Here is a 25,824-nt window from a genome sequence, read left to right as displayed (position 1 = left end):
TTCCAACATGCATTCATAGTGATTTTGAGACTGTATATGGACACCAGTGAAGTCTAGATTGCACTATCACACTTCAATTGTCAAAAAAATTTATAAAATAGGAGCAGAAAGCAGTTTTAGGCTAACCAATGATGGAAGAAGCTTCTGTTACATGAGGGGCCATGCAGATACAATTTTTCATTTACATTCTTGGCATGGCCATATTTAAGCTATTCATGTGTTCTGGGGATCCATGGTTTACTGAGCCATCTTCAGAAGATAATGTTTTGAACTACTATAAGTAGCAAGTGAATATTATATGGCTTAAATTGCAAATGGAGAAAACAAAAGGTAAGCCAGTCTGTTCCAGGAGATACCTTTCCAGGTTATGGAAAGTTAGGAATTTCGCAACAGGGTTGGTGCTCACCATAGTGCAACTGGCATTGAAACAAAGGCCACCAACAGGACATATCCAGTAAGTATCCAGGAGGCTTATCACCCCAGCACTACCAGTTTATCTATTTGACCTCCAAAAGTTCAGCTTCTGTTCCCAGATGTGAGGTACCAACATGACTAATACATCTGATGTCTGGATCCTGCAATGTTTCACTTGACAGCACATATGCAGAAATTACCTCCCAAAGAGAAAATTTTTTCTTCAGGTATGCAAACTATTACTGGAAGTTATTCTATGGATGCATAAACCTAACACATTGGAAAAAAAATAAAACATGCCTGTAGTCTCATGAACATTTAAGTCTCCTGTCTGTTCTGTCTCAGTTATTCTGTGCCATTTCCAGTTTTGTACAGCAGCTATTACTCACTCATTTGTTCTCCCCTGTGACATCTGCTTTTCCTTGTCCAGTGGCATTGACATTTCTGCCAGCTCTGTCCTCTCCTCAGTACAGCAAGTTGTGTCTCTTTAGTCCCACAAAGACCATGACTCTTTCCAGGCTAGTTTTATTACATTACTTCCTCTCTGTAATGGGAAAGAAGTGAGTTTGCCACCTTCTGTGGATCTCTGCCTGCCCTTACCGCATAGCCCCTTCCTCTGTTCCACCAGGGCCCAGCTGAGGAGCAGGCTGAAGACATAGTAAAAACACAAAGATTAAAGGATGGAAGGATCAGCATGTCTTCTGTTTATTGTTGAATACAACATTGTAAATAAACTGGTATGTCAGCAATTATTTTATTACTCAGTTTAGATATCACTGGGGAACAAAACCAAAAACCATAAACCAGCCTTTTCAGAAGGCCCTCAATGAAAGCTACAAACTGCCTTTGAAATTCAAAAAAAAAACCTCAGTTCCTGACTCCTAAGTACTAGTAAAACCCCAGACTTGATGTTTCAAATCTATTGCCTTTTTTTTTTCCAATGGATAATCAGGATGGAACAATGTTGCAATGTTTAATTCTTCACAGTTTCAGCAAGCACTCAGCTGACTGCTGTAACAGTAACTTGCTTAGAAAGCAAAGCCCTAAATTAATTTTCTACAGCAGACTTGTACACATTACTGTTTCCAACCTTTAGGGCTACATTCATCATCCTTCTGACCAGAAAGAAGACACCAAGTATTTAACTATTCCATTAGAAAGAAAACAGAGTAGAAATGGAGAAAGGCTTCTCGGAAAAATTTACACATGAGATCATACAGGAGGTTATTTCAGCAGAAACTACATGACGGTCAAAAAAACTGACCTTTTTTTATTAATTATATAAGTCAGATTGATTTGTATTTTATATGATGACTAGTGATTTATATCTCACCCACCCATCTGAGAATATTCAGGGCTCCAGGCATATCTCCAGCCAGAACCAGACTATTCAAATAATTGTTGGTCCATCCATTTACTAGTTACAGCAAGGCCTTCTGTGACTAATTATGGTCTGACTGCAGCAGGAAAGGCAGCTTCAAAGAATGGGAATCTTCAGACACACTAGCAGTTCCCTTGGTTCCCAAATTCGTTATTTATGTGGATTACATTGAGTTGACAGATTTAACTGTGCTGTTGAAGATATGGTCAAAGAAGCAGAGTCACTCCCTTCCCTTTTATTGTTTTCTGAAGACATAACAGTCATATGCATCTGTCACTAGAGAGAGGAAGTTCTCCATCACTGGACTTCATTTGGGGTTTTATAGGCTGTTTCAGTAGCATTTGGGAATAGATCAATATAATATTTGGTAGGGAGTTGTATTTCTTCATGATGCACTGTAAATCTTTTATTGAAGATACTCCCACTGTTTATTGTTGAAAATCGATAAAAATAAACCTTGTAAAGTTAAAGCCTGGCAATGTTTCAACACAAATCAGAGGGAAGGAGTAAGAGGCAATGAGCCTCCCTCGTCTTCTTGGATAATTCCCAGCTTGTTTCTCAATGAATATTTAGTAACACTTTCCAGGAATCTAGGAACATTTTTTTTTTCTTTTTTTTTTAAAAAAAAAAATAAAAGTATTTAAAGTTATGAACGCTTCACTGTCACCTCAAACAGGTCTTTTGATCCAATTTGGTGGCTTTCTGGTACTGACTTCAGCTGTGGATCAAAACAAAATGTCACCCAGGTTGTGTTGGATGTACCTGAGACTTACCTACTCAAGAGATTGACAAAAGCACATCAGCCTTTCTCGGGTCAGATTGAGTGAGTTGTTTTTGAGCATTGGAAAGCTGGAAACAAATCAAAATAGGTAGAAACTGGGAAGAGTTCACTGGACAGAAAAGTTTCTCCAAAATTAACAAGTTACCGTCACTAATACAGTTACTCCAGCATCATTTTGCCCTATGGCTATTCCTCATATACAGCATTGTAGGGAGGGTCTTCTACTACTTCCATGAAATTCAGTTATGAAGGTAAGTGAAAAATGGTTCAAAATTACTTAGTAAAGGGGAAAACTTCCCTGTACTATGGTCAGTGCAAAGAGATCAGTCTTAGTCTATTGTATCAATTTCTAGATCTTTATTTGGACATCTATGCTTAATCATTTATACAATCACACGAGTGCTGACTGCAGAACCCATAAGAATGCAGTGACTGCGCTTCCCAAAGAAACAGAATCCCTCATGAACTGTCATTGAAATCAATATCCAAAGAACAAGAAGGTATTTCACAACAGACTCTGTCCTTCCTGGTATCAGCAGGACACTGAACAATTCAAGTGGTAAATAAATGATGTGTCTTACCTGAAAGTAAGAATGACACAAGAGAGACTTCCCAGTGTGTAAAGAAGCAGGAAAAAATGTTACTTTAAAAGCACAGAAAATGTCACCAATCACTAGAAGAGGAAGTCTTGGTGCAAGAACAGGGGGATGGAAGAAGTGTGTGGTACCTCTATCCTGTTGGGACATACAGGCACCACAAGATTGTACTGGCAAAGCCCTTGACAGTCTTGAATATAGAAACACAGGATAAAACCCAGCTATAAAGGAGGGAAAAGTGATTAAGATGAGAAAGTGTAAAGTAAATGAGACATTGGTTTTCTGAATCATTTGCCTTTTGCAAATCCTGCAAACTATCACCTCATTTCAGATGATCTTCTGCCATGTAAACTGCAGTCCCTGTGAGTGGGACAGGATGATGGTGCTTTTTACCCTAGGGTTCTGTCTGCTTGCCTGTTACAAAGCCACAGAGAGCTCACTGTGAAAGAGTGAGGGGGCTGCCCCAGCACTGTGGCAGTCCCTTCTGAGCATCACAAGCAATGGAACAGTTTGCATATTTCTCCTGAATCAAGGGAAGAATAAAAAGGCAAATATAGCAGTGGAGTTTACTGAAATCAGCAAATTTTGCATCTTCACAGGAAAAAAAGGAATTCTCTTAAGAAAATTGGCAATGGCTTGAAGAAGTGGATTATGTCAGGGATTAAAATTACTTTATTGGAAAATAAAAGTCTAAATGTCTCAAAACCCCATTCCCATTTAATCAAAAATAGAGTTAGATGTGAGCAATCAGAGCTTCTGGTTCTGTTACATGTAAAAGCACAACCAAGTCACCTACAACACACTGCTAGTCTAGCAGAGATTGTGCTGTGAGATACCAGAGCTGCATTGCCTGCCAAGGTTTGGGTGGAAGTACTCGGTTTAGCACATAATCTGGTTTTGACAAAGCAGCTTTTAAAATCACTCAGACTAGTAGTTCCTATCAGCCAAATTCACTTGTACAGCTGTTCCCTTCTGTGTGAACAACTCTGCTGAGCAACACCACACAGTCTGCTCTTTCCTCATCCCTTCAGAAGGGAAGGTGCAGTAAAAACATTGGCCACTACTTCTAAATTCCTGCCTTGGTGCCTGCAGGTTACACTGCATACCACTTCAAAGAGGGCACAGAAAAATTGCCATCCTAGCTCAGCAACACTTTATAGTAGCATAAATAACCTCTCAAGGTGGAGGCCAGCTGAAGATCCTCCTAGTAAATCAGTGCTATTTTATATCAATTTGTCTGCGAAGGAACATAATTTCACTTGCTCCTCCATAATTACTGCTATTTAGTTGTAGCTTGAAGCTACACACCTGTAGCTCTACCATCACTGCTTCCTTTTTCTGTATAAAGAAATCCAGTAAGGTGCTTTCCTTGAAGAAGCAGCTTCAATAAATTTATTCAATTAATCTACCATTAAAGTCATGGGTATCCTACTGGTATCAGACACTTCCAACAGATTTCTATCAGGCTGTTCACACACATGCTGTCAAACTTACTTAAGGAACTACCAGTTAAAAAAAAAAAATAAAACAACTAAGTGAAAGCATTGTGTAAGAGCCTAGCCATGTTCTCTGCAGGAATACAAAATGACAGAAGGTGACACTTCTCAGTTCAGAGCTAAGTAAGAATAAATGCTAGAAGAACTCTGGGAACCCAAGTTTGTTGATGGTCATGTGCTTTGCTTCCAAAAGAAGCAGAGTCACAACACACTGTTACCCAAGGGCAAGGTAAAGCACATACGGCTCTTTACATGACAGCAACTTGCACTGGTATATTTTCCAGAGCCAAATATTGCACTCTTAGAATTATGCTGGTGCTAAATAAAAATTAACCCATGAAGGGAACCAGAAAATGCTCAGTCCATCATAAAGTGTTACTGAAATGGCTGTACCAAACATTCATTTTGCCAAAGACATGGAACGGATCATGGCATAGGTAAAAACTTCAGGGCTCTTTAAAAATTTAAGTATTTTTTATTTTCTTTCACTTTATGAAAAAAAAATAAAATTAAAAAATGGAATCCAAACTTTCAAAGTTGTGCTGCAGCAAGGAAAACTAGGTCCCTACTTTGTGTAATTGTTACTGTGAGGGGTTCTGAAACTTGTCTCAGCTTACATCACTGCTGTTGGTGATCATTTAGGGCATAATGTCTAAATACAGCCTCAGGTCTATTTTTTTAAATTTCCCTGGGGTTTTTTGTTGTTTTGGGGTTTTGTTTTGTTTTTTTTTTTTTGTCTCGTTCTTCACATTATAATTGGCTAGTCCCTCTACCTACAATATCCACAGTCAATGACTCACCCAATAATCAACATTACAGTTTCCAAACAAGGAGCATTGTCTGCAGCACAACTTGTAGGGACAGTCATCCCACAGACTGAGCTTGTCTGCTCAGTCACCCAACAGTGGTCAGACCTCAAAGCCCACCATGACAGACTTTCTGGTACAGACCTGCACAGGTCTTCACAGAGTCATGGAACAGGCCAGGCTGGAAGGGAACTGGAAACATCATCTGGTACAGCCTTTCATGTGAAACAGGGCCTCCATGAAATCATTTAGCATCCTCTTCTAAACTTCTAACAATGGAGACTCCACCACATCTGTGGGGAGGTTCTTCAAGTGAATGATGGTTCTCACTGTAAGAAATATCTTACTTCAAGACAAATATGAACATACTGACATTACTGACCCAAAAAATCCCATTTGAAGTGGAAGCATTGACTCTTACATTCCCATTTATTACATTACATAACCTGTAAGCAGCTTAGGAGATGTAGTCCCATAATCACATTATTCTCAACCCATACAGCTCTAGAACAGCAAAGAAGACTTCACTGTTTCTGCTGAGCTTCTGAACTTGGATCAAGCTGAAATGCCCCAGAGCAGTAGCCAAAGAAAAGAGATGTCCAATAATGGCACCACCAGTCTGGGAAGATCAATTTCACTGAAACTCCTTAGGGCAAGAAACAGATGGCTGAGTCCCACTCCCATTATCAAGTGCTGCAAATAAAGTAATGCATTCACCTTTTAAAACTAATGAAAAGCCAGATCTAATTGGTCAGCCAAGAAAACCCAAAGTGGTTCTCCTGGGCTGTTCGAAGCCTTGGGAAGATGGTGCTTTACCAGCAACAAAATTGAGATGCAACTATCAACTCCCTGAAGTTACTGCTATCTTCTTTCCCTGCCTTGATGGAAGGACAAAAGATTCTTAATTTATAAAGCATCATTAGCTTACCTCTCCCAGTACCCGAGCTAATTTTGGCATCTTTACAAAGCTTTGTACAGGACTAACATTCCCAAGGCTCTTAAAGCCACTTCTGCTAAGCCTTCAACTGTGTTGTACTTAACAAGTGCTAAAAAATCCTTTGCACTATTTTGTTTGAATCTGTATGAACCCTTTCATCTGAAGGGCTATTTATCACATTTTCATCCTTTTTATGGTGAAAGCACTAAAAATTAACTGACCTTCTCTTCACAAAGATCTTTATCATTTAATTCTCAGAACCAAAGAGCAGATGCCACCAGAGTGGGAAGAGAGGACAGAAGTGTTCTGCAAGACAGAGTCACACATTATTTCACAGACCTCAGCAATGGCTTTCACAAAGCCACACAGCAGCACAGCTCAGGATGTTGCCTTTATACTGCTCTCAGCCAACTGTCAGAGTCAGTGAATGGAAGCACTAAATGATCCTTGGGGTTTGCATTCCTCCTCCAGCCACATCTCCAAACTCTTGAGATGACAGTTGCATCAAGATGTTATTTCTTCATGTATTATCATGTTTTTAAAATCTACTTGCAGATTAGCGGAGAACATGAAAACAATTTCCTAGAAGGAATGGCTGATGCTTGGTGAGTCCTTATGTAAATTTTAGCCACAAGGAAAAGCAGAAACAATTCTTGGAAATGCTGAAATCTGGTCCACAAACCCAGTGTTGAATCTGGGCTTCTTTACTTAAAGAGGGGATGAAGCAGTAAAAAGTAAGATTGCAATATTTTCCCCAAATACTTGAAAGTAAATGTATTACTTCCCTCAATAGCTGCAGTTTCAAACAAGACAAAGCAAAAAAAAAAAAAAAAAAAAAAAAGCCACTAGTGCTGATACATCCCTCTCCTACGTTCAAAAGATGGAAGAAAAAGTCTTTATTTCCCTTTTTGCACTTGGCTTCTCCTTGCCTGTGCTACCCCAGAGCTCCCTGGGGTTTGGTTCACCATGATGGCAAGGCCTCCTGCCCTCTTCATCCTTTCAAAAGTGTAGCATTCAACCTTCTCTTCACTGGTGACGGTCCTGGTGCTTATGAGGCGAAATCCATCTTTGAGTAAAGTGTCAAGCAGCAGGCCTAGCACATTAGTACCATTAATCAGCTTTCTATTATCAGGCTTTATGGAAACATACCTAAAATCAGGGGAAAAAAAAGGCAGTTACAACACACTTTAACTACTTCTTGACAGCATAGATCAGCACAGCTGCACTGTGCTTACACCAGTCAAGGTTCCAGATATTATTTTACTCCTTTAAGGACAACTGGACTCCTTCCTTCATTAAGAGTAATTCTCAGTTCATCCATTTATGTGCTGGGGAAGAAGTGCTTCTCTTTCACACCCTCCCCTGCCACAAAACTTACTTCCTTAAGAAATATCTGTGACAACCCCATCTTGTCTCACTTAACAGAGAAGAAGGGAGCAGCAGGCTCTGCAATGCTGCAGCATTTTTCAGGTAAGAGTAAATGATGGACAGCAGAGTCACGTTCACCCCAAGAGCATCACTCCAACACACAGGATCTCTCTCTCTACAAACAGTGACATTTATTGCAAATTACTTTGTACAGCAGGTCATGTAGTAACAAATATGAAAATCATTTTCACATGGCCTCAAATGATTTTATTTGATATAAAGTACAGTGTAAGAATCTATCCAGACATTCTGAGGAGCAGAAGTCAGGTAAAAATACCATTACAAAATATATAAACTGACGGGTGAAACTGTTCCACAGTTCACAGGCAAGTACACCAAATATTCATGGAAAACACAAGAAAGGCAAAAAAGTCCATGTCACCACAAAGATTAAGGAGATAGAGGAGGCAGAAATTCAGCAAGGCAACGTAATCAAATTTAACTTGTTTCATTACTCAAGATAGGTTTTTTTATTGATCTGCAGAGCGAAATTTTTACCAAGTCTGAAGATATAAATGAAAAAAATCAGAAATAATTTCCCCACTACTTAAGTTGCCATAACCTACTCAACCAATTGCTAATCCATTAAAATTAGTAATATGTCACAAAGTTAAGGTTTGGCACACATATATATAAAAGTCACATATATTGACTGATTTCACAATTGCAAAGTAGTTTTTATTCTACTTGCTTAGCCAAAGAAAGCTGGAAGAAAGATAGATTTTATTTTCTTTAAAAAAATAATCAAAAGACTTCTGTGTTGGTTCATATATTCAAATAGAAGAACCCTTTTGGAAGTATTTCAATTGAATTTCCATAAAATTCCAGATGTTCTAATAGCCACAGAGGACAAATTAGGTTAACATTTTCTTATACAGTAAGAACAAGTCTCCATACAATAGAGACATCCAGCAAAAGATAGTTTAAAAAACCTAAGTAGTCATTAGATTACAATAATGCTATCACAAAAATTACTGATACACAGTTATCTTAATAAAAACAGAACCTGTCTCTGAAGTCAAAGAAAACCCACTGTGAAGCATATAGTTAATAATGACTCTTCTCCCTCCTCCTTATAAAACGCTCTACAAAAGCTTTCCAGTCCCTGAAATGATGTCTCAGTTGCACTGGAGTTTTTAACCCTTCTAGCCATTCTCTGTTCCCTGTTTTCCATATAAAAGCCTTCTGCACCATAAGCTACTGGATATTTTAGAACTTAAAGTACCCCCAGTACTTTACTTCTTTATTTTGCCTCATTTTACTGCATTTTTTATGTTCTCCAGAAGGTGATACTGTGAAATTCTAAAGTGAGTGGGCAGGAAATGGCAGAGAGAGAAAAACCAAAGAGAGCTCATAAACAAACACCAAGATCAGTATTTTAGAAAGCTAAAGAACAGGCAAATCAGTGTAACAAATTAAACTGGGTGTTTCAGAACTAGAAAAAGATAACATTGAACAGAAAGAAGGAAACATATTTCTTTTCTTTCGGTTTCTTTAAAATGAGCTTTGCTAGTACATAGCGTGCACTTTATGAACTGGAAGCCACAAAGACACGTCTGTAATGAGAAGTCACTCTAGGGACAGTACCTGGCCACAAACTAGTCACCAGCAGAATACTCAGTACCACACTTAAAAACCATATCATGATGAGAGGGTCTTTCCAAAGGAAGTGGAATGAGTGTTTTCTGAGAAGGAAAAGGGCTATTCCAGCCCTGTCCTGACTGCTGCCCTGTAAACACAGTGATCTGCTCAGCCAGTGCCTCAATGGTGCTACTGCAGGAACCAAAGATCCGGAAAAAGGCCTGCATTTCTTGGAGAGAAAAATGCACTTCCAAGACCTCCGGCTTCGGCTTCAGCAAGTGTTCTTGGCTCAGGACATCCGCCAGGGGGTAGAGTCCATAGAATTCTGCTTCTCTCTGCAGCCTCTGATAGTCTGAGAAATCAGCTGGTAAGGACACCTGGAGAGTCCTCAAGAAGTCCATGATGTAACTAAACAAAGCTCCATCTCTGTCCACAAAAAACTCTCCATTCACCAGTTTAAATTCCCGGTCACTGTCATTCACCATCCGTGCCAGCCTGGACTCGGGGAACTGCTGCAAGGTAGAAGCCCGGGTTACAAATCTCACACCTCCCACACTCAGAACAATCACCTCTCGACTACTCATGGCTACCTCAGCCACTCAGGAATTGCAGTTCTCTGATCTACATGTCTGTGACTTGATCTTTCCTAAACGGCAAGGCAGCTGCAAGAACCATTGCGTGCTTTTAGCAAGTGTTTGGAGTGAGGTGTGGAGCAGCAACAGCATTCCCAGGCAACAAAGATGTAAATATCATGTACAATAGTTTTGTTTGCTGGGTTTGGTTGCTTGGAAACTTTGATTCTTGGCATTTTACGTTTTATTTTTGAAATGAACAGCTCGCAAGGACTACTGGAATACAGTGAATTGACTGTCACAACTTATGAAACCTTGAGAGAGGCCAACAAATATTCCCAAAGTATGGCACACGTTATGTTTGTCTTCTAGAAATGCCAGTTCAACATTTTCGTTCCATACACTGCTGTTCATAGGACCACTACAAAAAGAGGTTAGATGAGCTTCAGGCAAGACATTTCAGTACCATATGCTCCAAAAGAAGGGCACTTCAGAGAACTCAAGCTTAAGGTTCCCTTTAAAATGTAAGGCCAAGTCAATACAACCAGAAAATTCAATTAGCTCCTGAAACGGGATACACAAAAATACAATAACAGCAGAAGAACCTGTACAAGGTTCTTCAAACACCACCAACATCCATACACCTGCTGCATCATACAACCTGTTCCAGGAATCACCCAATCACTTTTCCTGGCTTTTGGAATTGCAATCTGGAGAGGCAGAGAGGGACAGGAGAGCAGCTGCTGTAGCTGCCACCTCTGCAGGGCTAGAGTCCAAGCTGCCTTCCTGTGGCAGAACCCTGCACACCTTTCACTGCACTAAGTTCTTTATGTTAAGGCCAGTTTTTAAGAAAGCATGGCTTCAGAGAAACATGGATCTAACAAACCAGCCCAGCTACCCCAACAATTTGATGTTGGAAAAGTAAACTGCAAAGTATGAACTATCTGCAAAGCACATACCATCTTGCAGCTTGCTCTTATCATTACCTCTAGAATTTATGCTTGCCCTGAAGATACATCTTTGTATAGAACACACAATCTGAATGCACAGGGTAATTACAACATTTGGTTGTACAAAAAAAAAAACAAAAACAAACCTCAAAACCAAACCAGAACATATAGCTATTTCAGAGAGAAACAACATCATCAGATAGAAGCTGGTTCCAGAATGTGAATGATGCACTGCATTTTGCAGTGGAAGGGCAGTCCTCAGCAAACCTGTCAGCACAGTGCTCACCTCAATCACAACTCTTCTTGCTCTTTCCAAACGATCTCCCAGTTAGAATTCTTTTTTTAAACTACATTTTTTTATCTTATTCTACAGTTACATTAACATCAAACTAAAGATACAGTTTGGCCCTATATTTTGGTAAGAAAAATGATTTACAGTGAGTAATATTCCCGTAATCACCACTGAAAGAAGAATCCACAAAGTGTTTTTCAAAGCTCCATTTCATTTTCTGGTTTAGCAGTGCTCAAACTATGTGAACATTATCAATGTTTTGGAATCATTTTGAATCTTTGAATGTTTTCACTGGAAGTCTGAAAAGACCAATTAATTTAAGAAGTTCCATGCTTTCTTCCCCAGATCTCTCTTAGTTCTTATATTCCAGCAGACACTTCACAACAGTTTATATTTGCACACAAACTGCGCAACGTTATCCAGTACGACCAACGTATAGTTTTTACACTTTTCTCTTAAAAGTGAGGCTCCATCTGTCATCTGTTCCCAGTAAAAGACTGCATGATCTGCTATCTCCACGGTATCTGCCAAATAGGACAAGCAAATTGTAAGGAACTGAGATTTCCAGCACTGGAGATTGTCAATGACTGACTCCACAAAGGACATTCTGGTGACAGCAAGAATGAGCAAGAAAATAAGAGAGTTCACTATAAATCTGCGTGAAAAGACAGAGGGAATCTTGAATTTGAAAGTGTTGCTTTCCTGAGGCAAGGAAAGTTTGTCCACATCAACAAGTTTTATTCCATTCCACTGGCTGGTATCAAAACTCTTCATTGTGGGACTGATGTCCACAGTGGAACAAGGTAAAGGAGTTTCTTTGAGCACCTTGATTTTTTCCCTGAACTCCTGCATCTGTTGCAGAAATATAATGGGTTCAGACACATCTTTGAAGGCCTCTGCAATGTTAAAAGCCATCCGCTGCTCTTGTAGAATCGTGTTCAGCTTATTGATTTCCGGATCGTAGGCCTGCATCACTGCAAGCTTCATGGTCTCAAAGTCAGACAGGATCTCATTTCGCTTCTGCTCCAACGTGTGTTGCAGCTTCTCAAAGAACTCCTTCACTTTGTCAGAATCTTTCGTCAGCATCTGCAGAGCTTTCCTCTTACTGGTCTCTAAGGTATCCAGCCGTGAGAGGGCATCTCCGCAACGCCAGGTTTCGAAGCCCTGAAACAAGGTTTCAAAAGCCCGCTTCTCCTGGGAATAAGCTTCCTCAATGGAACAGAAAACATGCTTTGTGTGGTCGCCACGGGTGGCACAAACCCCACAGATCAGCTGCATGTCTGTCCGGCAAAAAATGTTAAGGGGTTGCCCGCTGTGCACTTTGCACACAGGCATTTTTGGAGTTACTTTGATTTTGTTGTACTTCTCCACGATACCTTTCAGGGAATAGTTGACCTGCAAGCTGTTGACTCCAGTGACAGGAGTCTCCTTCCTGCATGTGGGGCACTTGAAAGGGGATGGCCTCCAAAGCACGTTTCGCACATTTCCCTCAAGAATTCCTTCCAGACACTTTCTGCAGAAATTGTGTGAACAGGGCAGGACACGAGGATCATCAAACAGGCTACAGCAAATGGGGCAGGTCAGATCTTCTTCTAGGAGCTCCATCATATCCTAGGAAAGAGAAAAAAGATGGTAACAGAATTACAAAACTTATTTCTCCCTCAAGGAGATCATACAAAAACCAATCTCCATCTGAGACACGTCTCAGTGAGAACAGGATGTATTTTTTGTCTCCAGTACCCTTAAGACAGAGCTGCAGCTGGGTTTTTGCAGCCAGTCCCCCTTGGCTGTGGTATCTGGCCAGCAAATGGCAGGCACAAGAATGGTGCAATGCTCAGGCAGAACAATTTTTTTGGACTCTCAACTAGAAATGCTAGAAAAGAACACTTGCCAGTTCCAGCAAGGATTCTGAAAGAAAATAACTCATGGACTCACAGTAAAAGTATGAGACTTACATCTTTCCTTGCTGATGCAATACACAGGAATGGGATTTGCACAGAAGATACCCAGCCAATACACCCTGCTAAGATTTCATTACTTTCTACTTGCTCCACTCATCCAAAGCTTCCAGTTTCAAACCCCATGCACTGGTACTGCAGACAATACTAAAAGTGACTGAAAAAGCCTAGCTGCATTATTTCTGCTGCTACAGAGTACAACATGTGTCTCTTTGCTTGACTTGCAAGGCCAAAGGAGAGTCACCACTCACTTTATGAATTAGCTTTTCTCTTGCTCCTGCAATAGTTTTAAATAACCAATGGAATGTGTTACTATTGAGGTATTCAGCATGAAGTTAAAGTACTTCAAATGACAGCTGCCTGTAATCCTTGATAATTCATCATGAAACAAAACTGTTAACCATTTTACTCATCTGCAATCTCTATTTCCAATTCCATTCTCACAGCATTCATGCCTCAGTAATTTCTTTCTGGAAATGTAGGAGAAACCCTACAGGAAAAATAATTATTGTGTAATTCTTCCTATGGGAATGTATCAGTGAAGGGACACAGTGCACTACCCTCTCCCTGCCTCCAACTAAAGCCAAGTTTTCAGATGCAGACACCTTGTAACTTACAGCAGGCTCTAAGAAAACAAACAGCTAATAAAGACCAAAATAAGTGACAGTCCGTATCATCCAAAGCTCTCAAACACTTAGTTTCGAGCTATAATTAGAAAGATGCTGCCCTTGCATAAATTCCTTCCATATTATACAACATATATTCATATATATGCAATAAAATTTGTTTATAAATTGAAAGACATCACAGAAAAGTGCATCAAAGTACTGCTGAGACATCAAGGCATGTGAATGACCTCTTAATTGGTTCTGATATAATTTCTAAGGTTTCTGTCCCCTCAAAGAAATATGAAGTGGAAAACGTGGGAGTCAAGAAGAGAGCTGCATAGGACAAGAGCAACAAAATCAATACCACTGACCCAAGGAAAGTTCGCTGTGAAGAAGGTGAGGTCAGTCCTGACTTGCCTTCATAGAAGGACCAATAGTCCCAGTGCGACTTCACACTAAAAGCCACTCCTGGGAAGTGTAAGCAAACCTCCCATGCTTTTCAAGTGAGGAGGAGGGGCTGTCACAATCTGGAAATTCAGCAGAAATTCTCAGTGGGCTAAAGAAAGACAGCAGTCCAGTGTCAGGGAACTCTTACCCTTTATTACACAGCCACCTTAACTCCGACAGCTATCCCACTGTTTAGTCAAAGAAGTGTTGGCCAACCAGCTCTTAACTCTTACAGTGAACTTTACCAAGCTCCCAACTCTCCCAGCAAACTTCAGTACAGAGCAAGTGGTAAAATCCGATTGTCACACCGGCTGGGATAGAACAAGAGAGAGTAAAGACGGAAAATAAAGTGAAGGAAAAAGACCACCAGCCCTTACATCCCGCATCGGTCCTGCCACTGAGTACAGTCCAGATCTGGGATGAACAAAACCCTGGGACCGATCCCCTCCCTTTACAGTTTTCCTAGCGCACATCCCCTCGCTATTTGTGCCACTTGCTGCTGCTGGCACAGGTGCAGTGAGCCCTGAGAGCCCCTCAGGAAATGAGCGGGGCTGGGGGCCTGCGGTGGTGCAGGAGCCCCCTTTAGTAAGGTGTCCAGGACTTGACCCTTCTCTTGCTGCAGGCACACTAAACATGAGCCTCCAGGCTGGATTACACTCCCAGCAATGAAAGGGAAGCTGGCTCACAATAGTGCTGCCCTGCCCCAGAGGGACCCTCCCTCACAATCCCAACTTCCCTGTCACAGCATGACAGTCAGAAGGTTTAAGACAACCATGCTTATGTGCTTTTGCCTGTTCACATATTATCTATGCTTGTTGGAAAAAAAGACACTTTAGAAAAATTGCCAGCTTTTTTACTCAGAACTGAGGTCAGGAGGTAGAAGCAGCCACCACTACAACTAGGGACAATGTCCCAGAGAAAAGGTCTAATAACTCTAACTAATGGGTTTCCTGTAAGCCCACAGATGCCATTCAGAAACCTCATTTTCTGTGAGGAGAATGTAGTTTTGAAGCACCTCTCATGCTCTCAAAGCAACGTTTCTCTTCCATCTTTTTCCCAGTGCTAAAAATAATGGGATGACAGGAAGATGATAATTTCATCCCTCCACTCTTCAGCTTTCCTTTTTGTGAGCAGCTCTCTCTTTCCAACTTGTAGTCATAGCTTTTAGCCACAGCAGCAGCACAAAGATCAGTTCTGCTCATGTGTTAAGAGGATAATAACTACAAAACTAAAATGACAGTTTTCCATCTCTTGGTAAATGGAAATGCACAGGGCAGAAAATATTTGCTCTGGTCCATCTCCTTTACCAGGGAGGATTTTACTTCCCAGTTAGGGAGCTGGAAAAGCAGCTTTGCATGCCTGACAGCAAGAACTGCAAAGCAATGCAGAAAATGCTTACTATAACACTTTCCATCAAAATTGCAGGACAAACACTGAAGATTTTCACACTCCTAAGAATACAAAGAACATACACAAAAAGGCTTCATGATCCAACTAAAACTGTCCTGTTCCATTTCAACCCCACTTACCAAATTACATAATTACGTTTTATAAATGTAACTGAATTCCAAAACCTTTATACAACATCATTAAAAACACTGGATTTAGAAAAAAATAAATGAGTAGGTCTACAAACTTCCCCCCACCCTTACAATAGCAGAAATACCAAACCAAACATACAGATTTGTATGACTGGTTGGACAGATTAACTTCTGCCTTCTTTAGGAAATTAATTTCAGACAGTAAATCGTCTGTGGATTGAAACATTCCTTAGCAACCTGGTATTTGTGTGATGAACTACAGCGACATTCAAATTTTTCCATGGGGAATTTCTCTGTGTAACTTCTGACCCAGATTTAGGTGGCCCTGGAATTCCCCACTTGTAGCACGTGGACCAAAAGCATCTTTGGATAGAAACCCAACATATGTCACCCATCAGAAAGAGCAACTTGCACAGTTTTATCATTAGGAAGAAGAATGGCAAACAACATCAAACCATAAAAGCAAAAACAACCACAGTAGCTTTTTCCCACACTCCAGAGAGAAATTCATTTAGCATGCTTCTCAGCACAGAAGTTGGGTTTATCAGCCAGCAGCGTGCTGAAAGCAAAACCAGAATTTCACCAGGCTTCAAACAAAACAACAAACTCCTGAATTACAAGTCTCCTGCAACGGCACGTAACTGTTCTAAATAAGACTTGACCGAGTCAAGCTACATTTCTACAAGTAATTGAGCTAGTCAGGAGAGGTCTCATCTCCCTTCCTTGGAAAGGACCCCGGTCTGTGTCAGGACCCCCTATGAGCAATCCACCAGCCTTCTGTCAAACTGGTGTGTTCAATCAGCCCTAAAAAGAGTTCCACGCACAAGGGAAGGGTGATGGAAGATCCTCCTTCCAGCAGCAATTATCTTAACCTTGTTCATTCCACTGAGAGAAACTGCAATCTAATGAAGGGTCACTGTATACATTTTAATGTGGAACTGACCTCTGTGTGCAGTAGGTAACAGGATTATAGAACGTTAAGGGGTTGAAAAGGACTTTGAAGATTATCTAGTCCCAACTCCCCCTGCTATGGGCAGGGATACCAACCACTAGACCAGGTTGCTCAAGGCCTTACTAACTTGGCCTTGAACACTGCCAGGATTGGGACATCCACGACCTCCCTGGGCAACCTGTTCCAGTGTTACTCCCTGCACAGTAAAGAATTTCTTCCCAATATCTAAACAAAATTTCCCTTCTTTCAGTTTGTACCCATTACTCCTTGTCCTGTCACTATAGTTCCTGTTGACGAGTCCCTCCCTGGCTTCCCTGTAGGCCCCTTTCAGCTACTGGAAGGTTGCCATCCAGACAGCCAAAAAGACCTGGATAAATTGTCCATGCTTTAAACCTGGTTTTTCATGGCCAAAAGTTTTTCCAGGAGCACCAGGCAGCTCCAACCCGTTCAGACTAGAAAGGCAGGACGGCCTGGAGAAATAAGCAATCTGTGCTCAGTGCACCCACAGCCCCATGAACACCGTTTCACCCCCGGGGCTGGACGGTCTGTCCAGCGCAGGGGCTGCCCCAACGCTGGTCCCCGCGTTCACCCCCACTGTCCCTTGACCTGGCAGAGGTTTTTCCATGCCGCTGCTGGTTACAACACCCTCTCCAATTCCAGCGGGGAATCGCCCCTCAACGATAGCACTGCAGCCAGCCGCCGGCCCTGGCCTCCGCCGGGCACCGCAGCCCGGGGCAGGGGGGCCCAGCCGCTCCGCCCGCGCCCCGCGAGCACAGCGGGGCCCACGGGGGATGGCGGCTGCCAGCGGAACCGGCGGCTCGGGCCGCGGCGAGCCCCGGGCCGGGCGCTGCCGCCGCCTCTCACAAAGCCGCGGCCTGCGCTCGCCCGGCCGCGCCCGCCCGTCCTGCCGCCCCCGGGCCCCGCTACTCACCATGGCAGGCCGGGGCCGCGGGGAGCCCGGGGCAGGCGGGGACCGGCCGCCTCAGTCACTCGCCCGGCTCACCGCCGCTCCCGTCCCGGCCGCCTCCCGCCTTCCGGGCCCGCCGCTCCCGCCCCGCCGCCCGGCCCCGCCGCCCGGCCCCGGCCCGCCGGAGCGATGGGCCGGGAGCTGCTGCCCCGCCGGCCCACCCACCTTGGCCCGCGGCCGCCGATCCAGCCCCAGGGCAGGAGCTGCTGCGGCTCTTCCCTTCCTCCGCTTGCCCGCGAGCGGCCAAGACAGCCTCCGGAGCTGCAGGGAGAGAGGGCCGGCGGTGGACGCTGCTTGCCTAAGGCGGCGGCCGAGGCTGCAGCCTGTGCCTCCGCCGAGATATGTCCGCCGAGATATATACGGGTTTCTGGTGTTAACTCTGTTAAATTACACTTGAGCCTGCAGCTCACAGGCGCACGTTGCACAGCCTAAGGAGGGGCGCTGCTGGGTGGCAAGCCTGCTGGGCATCTGCCACCTTCTGAAAGCACTTATTAAAAAATAACATAATTTGAGACAGATAGCCTTATGTGCTTCATAAAAGGATAGCGACTCATTCATATTTGCTTGAACACACTGGTTATACTGTTTCCAGCTGGTGACTCTCTTGGAGAGTTAACGTGGCCTGTAAAACCTGTGCAGGTTTTCCACAATAACACTGACGAGTCTCAGGGAGATGGAGCAGAAGAGGTAGCTCATGTCCACTTGAAAAAACATTCTAATTACAGGACGATGAAACTCGGTCTGGTAGTGCTGAGACATCAGAGGACCTTTGTGTTGGGTATCTCTTTTGCAGTTCTGTTAGTTTGCAGTCAACAGAGCAGGTCTCACATCAAAGTCAAACTGAACTTATTTTCAAGTTAGACTCTGTGAAATACTACATTGAAAGCTGTCCCCAAATGTGCATACTCTGCCTCTTGCATCCCTTCCCTACTCTGCACCTACTGCAGTCACGTCACTCATCAGCACAGGGGAGACTCTTCACCCCCAGGAATGCCCCACACAAGGAACATCACAAATCAGACTGTGTTTCTATCAAATGAAGCTCTCTCACACATCTGACATATTTCTCTTGATTATTTAGGAATCTGGATCTTAAAAGCCATTCAATAACATACTAAGGTTTTGCTTCCCCAATTTACTGCACTCCTCACCTTCTCTCCTTGCTGCCCCATCCAAGTTGGCCTGCCTGCTCAGCTTAACTCAGTGGGAACAGTTTGACCAAGGATAAGCATTTTTGAAAATCCCTTTCAGAGTGCCTACACACTGAGGCATTTCTTCCATTATCCACTGGAGAACAGCCCCAGGAGGTAGAGCTGCTGCACAAAAGCAACTGAGACCTTCACATGTATTTCAACATCCTGCCTGTTTCTTCTTAATTGTCCAGCATCTTGTTTGCTGTTTATTAAAAACAAGTAATTCCAGATAGTTTCCCTCAGCCACCTAAACTATTTTCAAGTGATATTCCAATGCTTGTGCATTTACATTTGCTGAGTGCTCCTTGTCTACAGTTTCCCAACAGCCACTTTGGTCTCAAGAATTTCTAGGTCCTATAATTAATCTTCTCTGTAATTTTATGGTTAAAGATTAACAACAACATGGAATTTTCGATTTCTCACTATTATATATATATATTTCCATATATTTCTCCTATAACATTTTTTTCTGATATATTTTTAGAGTACATTTTATTCTCTATTAACTCTTTGGGCTGGTCCAAGTCTGTCTCCTTATAAATGAAGAAGGAGCTGAATGGATGGAAAAATGGTTGCCTGCCCACCTGGGATAATGCCTCTTTATTAGGTCCACCTGAAAGTGTTCTTGTCCTTCCTTGCCTTTGATTTTTTCTGTCAAAGAGGAAAGCTTAAACTTCTGGGCAAACACACAGCAGGATTTCTGTGCTTGGTGCATAGAAACACTGCCTAGCCAGCACCCTACTTAAGTGTCCCACAGCTGTCCTGTGCACGATCAAATAGAATTTGGGCACTCTTCTACTTCTTATCTGACTGACAGAGCCACACAGAACCATTTTTCACACATTACAAGTCCATCTTTCTATACTTTTTAACTCTGCTGCAATAGCAGCACTTTCAGTAGCAGTTTGTTTATGAGTTTGCATTCCTGCATCCAAGAGCACAGTGTCTTCCCAAGGCAGCATCAAAGACCGGTTGTAGAAGCTTCAGAGTAAAGCTCCGGCTGATGGAAAAAAACATTTGTAGATCTGTGGAGTAATAGATAAACAAAGCAAAGGGAAATTTAGGCTCAAAGGAGAGGCTCAGCTTGAAAGGAGGTGTTAGGATAAACACCACTTAGTTATGGGAGGGTTGAAAATATAGGGTTAGAAATTTGGAAGGAATTATACAATAGTGGCAGTTTCCAGATTTTCAAGACAAACACCATATTTGTTGTAAGACAAAGGGCAATAATCTACTGTCATCTTTAAACTACTGAGAAAACCTAGATCACGGCTCTTCTAAGAAGCACTATGCCAGGAGTTTTCTGAGACTGAACCTCTGTGTTGTGGTTCAGTCAACAACCTCAGAGCTGACAGCTACTACTCCCTTTGCCTGTCCCAGCTCTGCCAGCCTCTGCAGATGCTCTACCAAGCTGATTCCACCCACTCAGCCAGCAGAACGCTATTCCCTTTTGTTTGTTGAGGTAAGTTTTGTGCTGATTCAACAAGTTAAATCAGTCCAATGCAAGATTAGACAATCATCAGGTCTAACATCAGAAGAGCGAGGAAAAAAGGAACAAGATTTTTCTCATTCAGTGGAAGCAAGCCATTAACGTGACTCAAGCTGTAACAGGTAACTCTACCCTGACAGGCAGATTCTCGGGGGGGTTAAGCCAAGATGAGACTGTGCTACTGGCAAAAGTCATTATTCCATCCTTTCCCCTTTCCTTAGTCATGCTTTCCTGATGCCTCCTCTCTGCTGGCTCTGACACTCATGCAGCCACACGTTAAGCCAGATCAGCTTGCCAACAGAGCTGAAAGCTAATCCAGTTTAAAAAAAAAAAAAAAAAAAAAAAGTTTCCAGCAGGATCAATTTTGGCAGCCAGCTGCAGCTGATCCTGCAGCCGAACAATCACCAGTGCCAGGATGAGCCAGTGAGACGGCCTGTTTCAGCGGCAGCCTGCACACACGTCAGCATAAACCAGAAGTGCCCCCACAGGCCATAATTTCACAAATGCTTCCAGCCAGCTATTGCCAGCACTGCTGCCAAAAGTAACACAGCCTTGCCCTCGGCCACACCAGCTGCTCATTCCAGGCTCCAGGCACCCGCTGTGCTTTGCTGGAGAAGAACTGATTGATAAATATAGCTGGAGTTAAAAGCAGCATTTTTTTTCCTCCCAAATTTGTATTCCACATCACTAAAGCATCTCTTAACCAAAGACCTGTTGGATTGTAATTGTCTCCTGGGGTGAAGCTCCAGGGAAAAGAGGTGAGTTGAGGGCATTTTTACAGTCTTATCCTTGGCTGCAAACCTGCCTTCCCACTAAGGCTAAGGCTTCACATCCTGTTACAGAGGTGTCAGAGCACACACAGAGTACACTCCAGCTTCAGGACAGAGACTTCTTGAAGGACTCTGCTTTGTTCAGCTGTGCTGGGATGAACATACTCTCAATCTGAGGTGGATAATGTAGTTGCTGTGGGGACCTAAATATGGACATAAATCTGCAAGAGTTTAGAGCAGCTTGATAAGAAGACACACTGTAAGATAACACAAATAAACAAATTATTCAAAACAGCTCTACATATCAAACACCTTACTGATGTATAAATGTTTCACAACTATATCGTATCTGACTACATTTCTTTTCAACAGATGCATCTGGACTATATTAAACATTCCAAACAAGGGATCAGAGAAAGCAGTTTCTTGTTATTGTTCCATAAAAGCTACTTTTAATATGGATTGTAGAAATACCAGGCATTAAAAATCCATGAAGGATCATCAGCGATTGAAATGATCAACTGTTGTTTTGAGGTCTGAATTTCAGAGACTGCCTTGATATCTGCAGGGTCTCTGGTGATCATTTTAGCAGTACTGAAAAGCTCTCTAGTTTTGCATACAGAACTTTGACCCACAGAGTTAACTAATAATCAGCACTTTGCCAGTTTTTTCTGCGGAGGGACAGGGGGGCGGGAATCGATGATTAATTCAGTCAGCTCCTTAGTGAAATCCTATTTATTTACAAAGAATGTACAGCCACGTCCCATTTCCTTGCACGCAGAGGAAGCAAATGGGAGGGAGAACTGTGCAGCAGTCCAAGTTTGCTGCTCCAGCCAGGATGCTTGCCCAGAAGAAGCTGTCCCTTGGCTTTTTCTCAGGGCCATACACCGCTGCTTCTCCCACTGTCTGCTGGCTCTTGTGTGGTGTTTCCGGTCCCGGACATGCACACAGGCAAACACAGCTGCAACCAATCTGTGCTCTTGCTGCTGCACTTGCGAGCAATCCCTAGAAAAGTCTCCCTGACTTTCCCCAAATTAGTGCTTGCTCATACAAGTTAGCTCATCTTAGCACTTGGCCATGCACCCCTGTGCCATGGGCAGCAGTTTCTCATTTTCATCTATCTTATGCCATAAAATAGCTTAATTGTTTCTTCCTGAACAAAGCGTGGCCAGCGTGCCTGTCAGTTTTAATGAGGTTTGGGATTGCCTATAGATCAAAGCTCTGCTCCAGTGGGTTTTGCTTGTATTGCATAAAGAGGAAAGGAGAAATGACCTCCAAAGCAAATAGAACAACAAGGAACAAAATTAATTTCCATATGTAATTTCTTCTACGATTTGGCAAGCGTCAGATTAACTGTGTAAAACAGAGGACTTCCTACAAAATGTTAATCCTCACAAGAACTACATTATGGTGAAGATTTCAAAAGCACAACCTGTTTTTCATCTGAGACCTTGTCTGTATCATCTTCCAAACCACATGCCTGACCCTGGGAGTGGAAGGACTGCTTTCAATAAACAAACCTTGATTTTCAAGTCCTGCACCATCATTTACTTCTGTGCAAGTTGCATAGAGACATTACTAAATCCATTCCAACATACATAATAACTACCTTTTTTCATTGGTTTTCACAGGTGTAAATGCCTCCACAAAGCATGTGGCAGCAGAGAAGCAAGTCCGATTGGTTTTTACTTGCAGGACAAAGAGGAATTATTTTTCTGAGAAGGATTAGTCATGTATTACATTGCTGTAATGTGTACTGCCACAGCGGGAGAGAGCTGCCCTCTCCTGCAAATTTGGCGTATCAGGGAATCCTTCTGAAACATACTTGTCTGAAGCCAGTAGATGTACTTTACAAGGCTAATGAGAGACAGTTGTATTTTGTGAATGAAGCTATAAGCCAGAGAATGAAACAAGTCAATGACCATCATTTTCCTTCAGCAGGTCTTCCAAATAAGTCTGCATTTTTGAAATGGATGGGAGTGGTGGTGTTCTACTAGCATGGTTCCCAGACAAAATGTCTCTGCTGCTACTGTTCAAGGAAATAAAACAGTGCAAGCAGCAAACATGTCTAGGCATGCTGAGCATAATTTTGCATCCAGTGTGGGAGGGTCTAAAATACTTGGCCTCCCCAGTGAAAGAAATGAACATTCAAGTAAGGCAGAAGCTGAATTAACCCTTGATTGCCAAGCACAATTATACTTCTAAATATTGAAGGCAAGATCTTAATTTCTTTGGGGCAGTTCTTTGTGCACTGTAAAGCTTTTGGTGTTCACACACTCAATACACAGGCTGACAAGCACATTTACAAACACAATGCTATCCTCCTGCCATTGTTCACCTCATCCTTCAAGACAGGTATATGAATAAGCCACATTTCTTACCAGCTGACTTTTGCCTTACTTCCACCACACCAGCGTATATTCTGCTTGACTGTGTCCAGCGCCAGAGCCTTCACTCAGGGCACACAAACATCTCTGCCACCGTTGCTGCTCATCGTGAGAGCAGTCTGCCACCAGCTGCTGCCAGGGTGCTCAGGAGCTGGGCTCTGCATCTGCAGGGAGACAGGATGGGCACAAGGATGAGCTGGTCCCCGAGGCTTCCTGCCTGCCAAGCACACAGGCGCTGCAATCAACGTGCTCCAAAGCAGCACCGGCAACTTTTCCAAGCTGCAGCGTGTGCTTTGCTGCACGAGGGCTGCAGTCTGCTGGCCTGTAAAACCAGCCTCTCCAGTTAAGAGAGTAGTGGAGCAGGAAACTGGCAGGGCCAGGCACTGCTCCCCAAAGCTTCATCCCCCTGAGTCCAACAGATTTGGCAATGCTGACTTCGTGTGGTGAGATGTGTTTGTATTCCTAGTGTTCATTTTGGAGAAGAAAGGACATAGTGGGGCAGAGGAATCCATGGGACAGGGAGTCATTTAGAGCTTAAGTCTACCTAAGTTCTTTTTTATTTTTAAAACTATATTAACATTTATCTTTTAGCATGTACTGTAACAAACCCACAGGCAATAAAAATCCCACAGTGACTTAAATGAGACTAAATTTGTGAACAACAAGTTACCAATAAGAATCCCGATGCCCTCCATATGAAATAAATAAACATCAGTTTCCACCTAATATTTACTTCTTGGAAGTTCAAGACTAATCCCATTTGGCATATTTTAAGGAAGTGAGCTCTTGACTCCAAATGTTTATGGGCTGTAACAGTAAGTCCAATAAAAAAAGGAAGCACATTTTAAAGCTGCTCTTAAAATCAGATTGCTTTTAGGCACAATTTTGAGAAAGACAGCATTTCACCTCATGTTTCAAGTAAAAAGGGGTAAGTGTGACTGATACAGCCCATCCAGTAAGATATTTGTGGCTATGAAAGTTTCTTTTAACAAGGATTTCTGAATATCTGTATTAACCCCCTGGCCCCCACTAGACAGATAACGTAGTACCACATGGGTTACATTAATTACATCATACTTCATGCTGTAATAAAATGTTAACTTCTAGCTGAAATGCCACAAAACAATACACCAACTGAAATAATGAGAAACAACAATTTCATCCCAAACTGGGTTGGAGATAAATAAACCTTCAGATGCAAGTAATCAAATTACCTGCTGTCTGCAAAACATTCTACATCACAGCTCAACATCATGGCGCAACATTTATTTGATATTTTTCTGTAGGTAAATAAAAATGTGCAGTGGGAACAGGTAGGCTTCTATAGTCATGTTATCAATATCTACTGTGCTTGTTGGAGCCCAGTGTGTGGGTCCTGCTCCCACAAACATTAATACAAATGTTGTGTGTGCTGTAGGAATGCAGAAATAGACATAGAAATGCCTGTGAGACCACAAGTCATGTTACAGCTTTTTTAATTACGTGGTATTCCGCCTCTGTGAAAGGGACACAAAGCTGGCCCCAAACTGTGCTTTGCAAAACAAAACTGCAATGACAGCACACTGTAGCAGACTTTGCAGTTGGATTTAACTGACTAAATTAGGAAAGATTTCGAACACATGAAGAAGTACTCTAGAAGCAAAGAGAACTTCTTCAAATGCTCAGGGTTAAGACTCAGAGATGGACTGGTCTGGAAAATGCGGAGAAAGAGCAACTCACAGGTGCACCTGGCAGGTGTGGGAACCTCTCATTTCAGTCAGCCACGTCTGACTTTTCCAAGAATTAAAAAAGAGAAAGGTGGATGGGGGGGGGGGGGGGGGGGGGAAAGAAAAAAGGAAATAAAATAAACGCTGTTCTTGTTACTTGGCGCCAGGAATAACAGAGCAGTAAATTTCCATGAAGGGGTCCCTTCTCACGTGTGAGGTTCGTTGATGTCATACCTACCACCTGAGCATCATAATCAGTGTCCTCTTTTTTTATATATGTATATATGCATATATACATGAATTATCCTTTATATCCATGTACATACGTGCAATCCGTCCTTTAGGAGGCTGCGCCGGTTGCCTCACGCCACGGCGACAACTGCGGAAATAGAACAGCAGGGGCTGCACTCACTGTCCGCTAGATTTTAATTTCCAGAGGAAAGATGGGGCTTTAATGTTGATTTTTTTTTTAATTTTTAATTTTTTTTAACTAAGTTTAATTTCACTCCAGCCCGCGCTGAGAGCGGCGGCCCCCACCCGCCATGTCGCGGCGGGGCGGGGCCGCGCGGGGC

The 25,824-nt window shown here is 42.6% G+C and overlaps 2 protein-coding genes across 4 annotated transcripts; both read right to left on the bottom strand.

The window, feature by feature from the left end:
• Positions 1-7,279: 7,279 nt before the first annotated feature.
• Positions 7,280-10,004, bottom strand: KCNRG (potassium channel regulator). The gene is given in 2 exon segments (XM_023944488.2): positions 7,280-7,560; positions 9,427-10,004. Coding segments are annotated over 2 exon segments (831 nt in total). The 3' UTR covers positions 7,280-7,307.
• Positions 7,280-25,824, bottom strand: TRIM13 (tripartite motif containing 13). Of its 3 annotated transcripts, XR_015284610.1 has the most exons (4): positions 25,579-25,824; positions 23,541-23,710; positions 9,427-12,845; positions 7,280-7,560 (listed from the first exon to the last, which is right to left on the bottom strand). XR_015284610.1 is itself a non-coding variant. In XM_086881350.1 (2 exons), exons 1-2 carry the CDS (start codon positions 17,672-17,674, stop codon positions 11,613-11,615), a joined length of 1,236 nt encoding a protein of 411 aa, XP_086737476.1. In that variant the 5' UTR covers positions 17,675-17,799; the 3' UTR covers positions 7,946-11,612. The 3 variants fall into 3 exon arrangements, 1 of the variants encoding a protein (XP_086737476.1); XR_015284611.1 differs by lacking the exons at positions 23,541-23,710; positions 25,579-25,824 and adding an exon at positions 17,347-17,506; XM_086881350.1 differs by lacking the exons at positions 7,280-7,560; positions 23,541-23,710; positions 25,579-25,824 and adding an exon at positions 17,672-17,799 and having other exon boundaries at positions 7,946-12,845.

Source organism: Cyanistes caeruleus, chromosome 3, assembly GCF_971803275.1.
Source record: "Cyanistes caeruleus chromosome 3, bCyaCae1.hap1.1, whole genome shotgun sequence".
NCBI lineage: Eukaryota > Metazoa > Chordata > Aves > Passeriformes > Paridae > Cyanistes > Cyanistes caeruleus.
The sequence above is the reverse complement of the archived record's forward strand: the minus strand, read 5'-3'. Positions and strand labels throughout refer to the sequence as shown.